At 40.7% G+C, this 9,480-nt stretch overlaps 2 protein-coding genes across 2 annotated transcripts; both read left to right on the top strand.

Moving 5' to 3' along the window:
- Positions 1–553: 553 nt before the first annotated feature.
- Positions 554–7,268, top strand: LOC130567058 (uncharacterized). The gene is made up of 3 exons (XM_057354952.1): positions 554–1,036; positions 1,115–1,311; positions 7,145–7,268. Exons 1-3 carry the CDS (start codon positions 596–598, stop codon positions 7,158–7,160), a joined length of 654 nt encoding a protein of 217 aa, XP_057210935.1. The 5' UTR covers positions 554–595; the 3' UTR covers positions 7,161–7,268.
- Positions 7,182–8,874, top strand: LOC130567520 (taste receptor type 1 member 1-like). The gene is made up of 4 exons (XM_057355701.1): positions 7,182–7,192; positions 7,524–7,563; positions 7,679–7,799; positions 7,940–8,874. Exons 1-4 carry the CDS (start codon positions 7,182–7,184, stop codon positions 8,872–8,874), a joined length of 1,107 nt encoding a protein of 368 aa, XP_057211684.1.
- Positions 8,875–9,480: the final 606 nt, after the last annotated feature.

Raw genomic sequence — 9,480 nt, 5'->3', positions numbered from 1 at the left:
TAGAGATGTAGAATAGAAATATTTAGTTACATATACAAAAACAATAAATTAGCCAAACCATAAGTAAAGGCCTCATAAGACCATGATACTTAAGAGGGAGAGGGCCACTTCGCCATGGTGGGAATATGGCAGAAGCAGCAACATAAAAGACAATGGGCCTCATTCGTGAAACACGCAGAGAATGATTTTTTTTGTGTAGATCGTTTGTAATGTCGTTCTGTCATAAATTTTCAGATTCATGAAAAAAAAACATTAAATGTTATGTTGATATGAAAGAAATGTACACCTGCTCCCTATCACATGTAAATGGTGCTGTCGTCACTTCCTGTTTGCTGAGAGCGCGTGGTTTGAGTCGGAGCTCTTTCAAACTTATTCTTAATACATCGTTTATTCTTGTTATATCTTAAGACTTGTGTTTCAAGTTGTTATTCACCGTATATAAAACATATCCTTAAGTATATCCCATACCAAAAATCGTCCTTAAACGCACCGATAATTTATTTTTATCGGATCTTTCGCTATTAGCCTCAGGCTGTTAGCATTCCCAGCCTGCCTGCTCACTGCTTAACACACTGTTCTCATTATTACATCACTAATGGCTAATGTTTCAGATGTGTTTGTACCTCTGTGTGCAGATGAGGAAACGATCGCACTTCAGTCGGAACTGGAGGCTGTGGAGAAGCAGATCCAGGATCTACTAGAGAAGCAGTCACGGCTGCGAGAACGAAAAACGGCGCTGGAAACATCCAGAGCTGACGCTCGCAAATCCGCGGTAAGTTTTCATCGCGATTTTAATACTCCTTCCACTTCTACTCCGCGTGTTTCTCTGCACAGAGCCCAGGCTTCGAGAACACGGTCAGCCCAAATGAACTTCACTCCTGCACCGGCACACCCACGGCGAAAGGCGCGAGCTAGGACTGGAGCGATGACCCAACCGCCGCCACCGGTCTTCGAGATCCCGACCAGGAACCGCTTTGCCGCCCTCTGCGAGACGGAATGCAACGCTGTGGTCATCGGAGACTCAATCGTCCGGAACGTACGCGCTTCCTCCACTAAAGGTAAGGTGCGCACTCATTGTTTTCCTGGCGACCGTGTTCTTGATGTCTCTGCGCAGGTACCTGCGATCCTGAAGGACGATGCTAACGTCGGAGCTGTCGTGCTGCACGCGGGGGTGAATGACGTCAGGATGAGGCAGTCGGAGATCCTGAAGAGGGACTTCAGGAGTCTGATCGAGACGGTACGCAACGCATCGCCCACGGCGAGGATCATCGTATCAGGGCCGCTTCCTACCTACCGACGAGGGAATGAAAAGTTCAGTAGACTATTTGCTCTAAATAAATGGTTGATGTCATGGTGTATTGAACAGAAGCTGCTCTTTGTTAATAATTTTGATCTATTCTGGGAGCGACCTAGGCTCTTCTATGGGATTCCTTTTGTGCCAATAAAAATGAACACAAACTTTTAAAAAACGAACAAAAATATACAATGAGAAAGAAAAAAAACACTTTGATAATGAAAACAATAAACTCAATTGCAAGAATGTGACTTGATTTTCAAATAAACTGCTATTTTTCTTAACGATTTTCTAAGTTTCGTTTTTGCAAATAATAGTTTTGAATTCGCTGCTAGATTTTTCATTTGCGCTTTCCGAGTTTTCGTTTACGCTTCTCAATTTTTCGTTCGCCTTTCTGGCACAAAGCTCACGTGTAGGCAGGACTTATGGCCGCTTTACGCTGATTGGCTAGTGAGTTTTTGATTGACAGCTCCCTGACAAGGAAGTCGATACTGAAGACAGTACAGTGCAACGAATCTTAGAGAACGATCTGCATGCTGTTATCTTTATTGTTTGTACTTAAAACTACTTTCTTATTTAGTTAGTATATCAGTAATTGGTATTTGAAGTTGGTAAATCACGCGCGGTGTGGATCCAAGCGTCCTCCTCATCCTCAGGTAAATGAATGTAATTCAGATAATAAAGAAAATCACTAAAAGTTTTATTCCTGTACAGTAGCAATTCTGTCTTTACTAAGCGCGTTCATTGTGTGCTTTATATTTTTTGTCAGGTATTATTTTATGGCCTATTAAGATAATTTTCTTAAAAAGGAACGAACAACTTGCATTATAACATCCAATAAAGACAAGTTACAGATTATTGGGTTGTGAGAAATTAACGTGCTAAATGAAAACATTGCTGCATAGTTACTGTACAGAGAAACTTTTAGCGATTTTATTATCTCGGTTACATAAATGTGCCTGATGGTGACTTGTGTCCAGCTGAGGAGGAGGATGACGATGTTGCTCTTGCATACAGTCTCCTTTTAAAGAATTAAGTCCACTTATAAGTCAAGTACTGTATCATTCTTTTTAAACTCATGGTGAATGTACAGTAGTATACCCCTTTCTTTACATTCACAGAAAGTACACCTCATAAAACACTACCAATACATTCAAATGACATTTATGTTTTTTAAACGCTACAACAAAACAAATTCATAAGGTGACACAATTAGAGGCCTTCAGAATGTTTTATTAATTTAGTCTGCCTCTTGCAAACAACCATTTCATTATGTATTTACACACCTACATAAAACAGGTTAAAGAAAAGCAGAAGAGAGACTTCTTAAACTATAAACAAACATTTAAAGATAGAAACGATACATAAAATGCCACCACGATTATAATGTATAAATTAGAAATATGAACTGGAAGCATAACACTTTATTGTATATCTCCTCAAAACTCACTAGGCATCTCGTTTTCCTGATATCATTGTAATTATAAATTATAGACTGCTGTCTTGACGGCCTCTAAACCCACGTAAAGTTGCATGTGAATATGGCTATCTATCCTGTATTTGCTCGACGTTGGCTTGTTGTTACGGCGTGACAGAGCCTGGAAGCGTGTCCTACTTTTAAGTGCGTGAAAGTTGGCAACCCTGCTAATATACTAACAAAATAAGAAAGTAATTTAAGTACAAACACTAAAACAATACAATACAGAAAACCGCAAACAGATTGCTCTCTAATCCGCTGCACTGTCTTCAGTATCGTCTTCCTTGTCAGGGAGCGGTCAATCCAAATCTCACTAACCAATGAGAGTAAAGTGGCCATAAGTCCCGCCCACACGTGAGATTTGTGCCAGAAAGGCGAACGAAAAATTGAGAAGCGTAAACGAATACTCAGAAAGCGCAAATGAAAAATCTAGCAGCGAATTCAAAACTATTATTTCCAAAAACGAAACTTAGAAAATTGTTAAGAAAAATAGCAGTTTATTTGAAAATCATGTCACATTCTTGCAACTGAGTTTATTGTTTTCATTATCAAAGTGTTTTTTTTCTTTCTCATTGTATATTTTCGTTCGTTTTTTAAAAGTTTGCGTTCATTTTTATTGGCACAAAAGGAATCCCATAATACACCGCCTGGTGTAGATGTCCTGGAATCTTGAGTATTGGAACGGACTTTGATGGTTATTGATGACGTAGAGCGACAACCAGCGCGAGATCAGTATTGGCGCCCCCCATCGGCCACCCCAATATAGAAAACACACAACAAATAAAAAATCCGCAGACAAGTTGTATATTACCTTTGGAGTCATTCTATTTTACATCATGTGAAGGTGACAATCAGATTTGGATCTATAACAGAAGCATAAAGGTTAACTTTTACAGAAACACTTTTCCAACTGATACACAATTCTGAAAAGATAAATAACAATCTGAAAAATAATTATAATAATAATTAACAGGGATTTTTGGCCTGTTATTTGCTGTTTATTTATTTTGATTAAAGATTGTTAAATGTTCGCCGGTTCCCGCCTCCTTCCTTCCGGGTTTCGGCACCAATGTAACAAGCTCAATAAAACGGAAGGAAGGAGGCGGGAACCGGCGAACATTTAACAATCTTTAATCAAAATAAATAAACAGCAAATAACAGGCCGGCAGCCCCTCACGGACGACTGCCAGCCACACAAACATAAACCAACTTAAACAAAACTCAACTCATGTCCGGGCCCGGTCCTCTCTCGCCGTATTCTCCTGCCGTTCGTCCTTTTATGCTTCCGCTCTCCTCTGTGAGAGATACGAGGCCGGAATGACGCCCAGCTGACACTCATTATCAATCGCGTCCCGGCCTCGCGTCTTCCTTTTTTTTTTTTATTGCTATAAACACATATTAACAACATAAGAGAATTATAGTATTACAATTAGAGCTGTAATCGTAATAAAACAGTGCCCGAGCCCGACAGAATTCGGCCCGAGCCCGACAAGTACATTTTGATTGACAGCTTTTGAAAAGCCCGAACCCGTTTACAGCCCAACATTAGGCTATTCAAATGTGCGCACGCGCACAGCTTTTTGTCAAGAATGAGTCATTTATACATGTTTTAACATAATTTATTAATGACTAACGTAGGCTATAGGCCACTTGGATGTTGGAACAAAGAAATAAAATAAGTCCTCTGTAACATCGTAACATCTCACATATCCCACTGGCTCATTATTCTCATTATGCACATGGTCAAAACTTTTCCACACCTCAGACTTTGCTTTAGTTGCTGGTGCAACCAAAACGTAATCGCCAGAGGCAAACCTCCGTTTCACCTCCTCTGCCAACCCGTTCTCACTCCCGACTCGTCACATATTTACGCTCGGTCAGCGCCCCACGGCGTCACATTTGAACGCGCAGAGTACCCCTTTGGCGTTGTTTTTCGACGAACAGGAAACTGCGTTGATGTTTTCTAAATGCTCCAGACCGAGATGCGTGCAATTATTAGCATTTCATAATTATTTATGGTTTTAATATTTTGTAGCACCTAACCTCACCCTCACCCTAAACCTAACCCTAACTACTTCTCAGCCATATAAAACACAACACGCGAATAAAAGTACAGTCACAGGTATTTATTACACAAACTGACCAAAAGCATTACAAAATTAAACAAACAACTCGTTTCGCATACCTTTTTGCACCAAAGCCTCACGATAACATTACAATGGAGATGCCTTGCGTGTCCGTGAATACATGAACTCGGCTGAGGCTCCCATTCAAAAGATAAACCGGAACAGCTAGATGCAGTCGGTTGCGGGAGCCAATACCGTTTCACGTTCAAAGCCAACGAAATGACGCGATCGGACACGAGACACGGGAAAGCCAATGGCATCGAAGCTGACGTAACTTCCTCTGGCGGCAAATTTTGAACGTCGTTCTTCACTGGATTTGAGATTTACGGCGGACGGTGATCGCTTTCGCATCTGTTCCTCATACAAATCGATCGTTTCGCGTTGGTACCCTTGAAATAGCTGTATTTTTGAACGACATTGTGACTGCTTGTATTATTTGTTTTATATTACGATAAATAAACTGTTTCAAACATTCAATAAACATTACTTGCTCAAACTGTCTGAATAGTGTCATGTAAATGCAATTATCCTGGCCATTAAACTTAAATTAAACCCCGAAACATCATCATTGCAAATTATATCTAATATACATTTTCATAATGACGGTGAAATTCGCGTGCCCTTCACGTCGAAAAACGACGTCAAAGGAGTACCCTGCGCGTTCAAAAGTGATGCCGAAGGGTGCTGACCGAGTCGTGAGTGAGAATGTGTTGCAACCCTCAGCATCCATTTTTGCATCTTTGTCGCGCTAATCGGAACGCATCACATCACCGCTCATTTACCGGGCTAATATGCTCATACTTTTTTGTACGTGTAAGAACTCGAGCTGCCGCGTTTTGGACCAGCTGGAGTTTTTGTAATAAGCCTGCAGGGGAACCACCTAATAGTGCATTAGAGTAATCTAGTCTTGACGTCCTGAATGCATGAATTAGCTTCTCTGCATCTGATAGTGACAGCATATGACATAATTAAGATATATTCTTAAAATGGAAAATGCGGTTTTACAGGTGTTGGTGATGTGGGTTTCAAATGACAGATTACTATCGAATAAAATGCCCAGATTACTTGCTGACGACAAGAGTTTTATGGAACGTCCGTCAATATTTAGGCAGTATTCTTGGTTGTTGCGTATGGTGGTTTTCTGTCCAATGAGTAACACTTCTGTTTTGTCCGAGTTCAGCAATAAAAAGTTGCTACTCATCCAGTTTTTTATATCTACTATGCATTCCAATATTCTGTTGAACTGCTGTGTTTCATGAGGCTTCGAGGAAATATAGAGTTGAGTATCATAACAGTGAAAGCTAACCCTGTGTCTCTAAATTATATCTCCTAGAGGTAGCATGTATAGTGCGAAGAGCAGAGGCCCTAAGACTGAGCCCTGTGGTACACTGTACTGGACTTGTGATTTGTTTATTGCTACAAATTGAAAACGGTTGGATAAGTAAGATTTAAACCATGTTAAAGCGATTTCATTGAAGAAAATAAAGAAGCTGTCTAACCATTAGCAATGTTCGATATCTGTCATTAGCGATGTTTGATATCCATCTGTGACAAGGGGGCGTGGTTCAGCGAGGTCTGCAATGAGAGAGAGAGAGGCTGGAGACAAGCGGTGCGTAAGTAGGTGAAGTGCATATGATAAACACCCGTGAAACACCTGCGCAGTGAGCGCCACTTCTTTTGTTTGTACCTGAGAACTTGAAAATAAAACACAAGTCCCAGTCACGCCGACCCTGTCGTCTTCCTTCCACACGTTGAACCCCGCTACACTGGTGCGGGAACCCGGGTAGGGAAAAGAAGTGGCGCTCACTGCGCTTTCTATCACTCAGACAATAACTCAGAATACAAATCAGCAAATACTTTCAGCTTCAGCCGACAGTCTCCGTGACACGAGCCCTCAGCCAGTTTCTCTCCCTCCTAGCTCCCCATTTCCTGGTGGCTTTTAACTGGTCTTTCCACACCAGTTACTGAAACGAGACACAGGTGTTTATCATATGCACTTGACCTACTTATGCATCGCTCCTCTCCTGCCTCTCTCTCCTTGCAGACCTCACTGAACCACTCCCCCCTTGTCACACCATCATTGTGCTTTGAAATACATTCTGTGTTCAATTTAAATAGGTCGGACTGATGAGGACGAAAGAGTAAGGAAAGAGAAACTAAATACAGATTTTATAATAAATATGTTTATAAGCTCTGATTTTGTTAATTTTGTGCCCATTTTCTACAATTCACCACACTTTGCAACAGCTTCTGGAAGAAATGAAGAAGTTGGATTTTCCTCTTAATGGTCGTCAGGTGAAATATGATGTTAATGGTGATCCAGCTGTCAGTTATGCAGTTGTGCTGTGGCACACTGAAACAAAACCTCCATGGATTCAGGTGGTGGGCACTTACGACACATTTCCTGAAATTGTTTTTGCCATCAACAACTCTCTCATGCCCTGGCATAACAATACTGCTGTAAGTTCTCTTTGTTGCTCACTGTGATCCTTCATTTACACTTTCAATCTATACAATCAATTTATCTGTGCATACGCATTGATGCCATAGAAGAACCAGTTTAACTTGTCTAAGAACCATTCAGTCAATGGATCTTGAAAGAATCACCATTCTCTTCTTGTTATAGTCGTAGGGACTCTTTTGTTAAACAGAAAGGTTCTTCGGAGGTCAAGTGTTCCTTATGGAACCACAGAGCCAGAACAGGTCCTTCTATGGCATTATGTAGCACCTTTATAAGAGTCTAGTAGTCTAGAAAAACAGGTTTCTATTCTGTCCTGTAAGGTGCCTTTCTCAAACTGCTCTGTTGAGTGCAAGGAGGGGTTTTCAAGAGAACACGAGGGATATCATGACTGTTGCTTTCTCTGTAAGAAATGCCCACAAAACAGCTATGTGAATTATTCTCGTAAGTATATTGAACCAAGAAAGCTCCGTTTCAACAATCCTAAAAAAAATCTTCCTTTGTTTCTCCTTTATTTTTCATTTCATTGATTGTCGATCACACGCATATAAATCTACTGTCTACTACTGGTGTTTTTATTCCAGGGGACCCTTATATCTGTTTTCCATGTGCGGAGAGTGAATGGTCAGAAGAAGGCAGCACGACATGTAAGGCACGTTCTGTCATCTATCTTGAGGTCACAGACATCACCTCTGTTGCAGTTATAATTTCAGCCACACTTCTGATGACTGTCTTCATTTACATCTTTTGCCTTTTCGCCTGCAATTACAACACGCCAGTGGTGAGGTCTGCCGGTGGCAACATGTGTTTTCTCATGCTGGCATGTTTGATTATGTCTACCACAAGCGTGTTCTTTTTCTTTGGACAACCCACAGCAGTCAATTGTGTCCTGAGGAGCTTGACTTTTTTTTTTTTCTTCACAATCTGTCTCTCATGTTTGACTGTCCGTTCCTTTCAAATTGTTTGTATCTTCAAAATGGCTGCCAAGTTCCCTAAGTTACACAGCTTATGGGTCAAGCACAGTGGCCAGTGGCTCTTTGTTGCATCCTTTTCTGTCGTTCATTTATTTTTATGTGTGATGTGGGTGACTGTCTCAGCTCCCAAACCGTTTCAAGACTCTTTTTCTTTTAAAGACCAGACTGTTCTCAGCTGTGAAAAGGGGCTCACTGTTGCCTTGGCAATTGTTGTATTCATAGGTTGGTTTCTTGGATTCCTGTGCGTCTTGTTTTCTTACATGGGACGAGATCTGCCGAAAAATTACAATGAGGCCAAATCAATAACTTTCAGTATCATTTTGTACTATGTGATCTGGATTGTATACATCACATCCCTCCTTCTTATCAAAAGCAAATATGTGCAGCTTTTTAATGCAATGACTCAGCTGTCCAGTGTATATGCAATTCTCTTTAGCTATTTCATACCAAAATCTTACATCATGCTATTTAAACCAGAGAAGAACACTGCTGCGTACTTTCAAACATCTATTCAGACTTACACCCAAACCATTAGTAGGAATTAAAAGCACCACCAGGGTGCTGCACAGATGCAGATCAAAAACTTCACAAAATGCAGTTGTAAATACTCGACAAACATTTTNAGAGGTTCTATCATGGTTCTGCCACTAGGTCAAGAGAAGCAAGACAAGGTGGGGCAGAACCATGACAAGTGTCTAAGACTATGTTGGAGTGTGGGTGTTTTTGAGGGCCTGTAAGTCATGTCTGCAGGAAAAGTTTGGTTTTTCAGCAAGTTTGAATGGTTTAGAGAAGAGAGCTTCATTTTGACCTGAAGATAGGATGTTTGGGGAATTGGGTGAGATGTTATGGAGTTGTGTTCACTGTTTTGAGAATACGAGGCATAATTTCAAGAAATGTGTTTAAGCAATCGAGAAAAACTGTAACAATGTGCACACAATTGTTTGAAAAACAAAGTAAATAAAGTGCTTAAATAATAAAGTACTTTAACTCTCAATCTTTGGCTTTTTACCCCCAAAGCCCTACTTTCATACACCGCAGTGTTTTTATTCACGGCAGTGAAATAACTCCACACGATGCTTCTCTTCTTTCTCCTCTGCTCAAAGATATTAATATTAACAAGATGCGCCACTGCCTATGCGCGGGCGCAGTAG

Source organism: Triplophysa rosa, linkage group LG16, assembly GCF_024868665.1.
Source record: "Triplophysa rosa linkage group LG16, Trosa_1v2, whole genome shotgun sequence".
NCBI lineage: Eukaryota > Metazoa > Chordata > Actinopteri > Cypriniformes > Nemacheilidae > Triplophysa > Triplophysa rosa.
This window is presented reverse-complemented; position numbering and strand designations above follow the sequence as displayed.

Bases quoted from the DNA above. Each gene is read 5' to 3' on its own strand.
- LOC130567058 (XM_057354952.1), top strand. From the start codon at position 596: ATGGCTAATGTTTCAGATGTGTTTGTACCTCTGTGTGCAGATGAGGAA. The intron at 1,037-1,114 runs GTACGCGCTTCC...GTCTCTGCGCAG, and splicing joins GAGACTCAATCGTCCGGAAC to GTACCTGCGATCCTGAAGGA.
- LOC130567520 (XM_057355701.1), top strand. The intron at 7,564-7,678 runs GTCAAGTGTTCC...CTGTCCTGTAAG, and splicing joins AACAGAAAGGTTCTTCGGAG to GTGCCTTTCTCAAACTGCTC. The intron at 7,800-7,939 runs GTAAGTATATTG...TTTTTATTCCAG, and splicing joins CAGCTATGTGAATTATTCTC to GGGACCCTTATATCTGTTTT.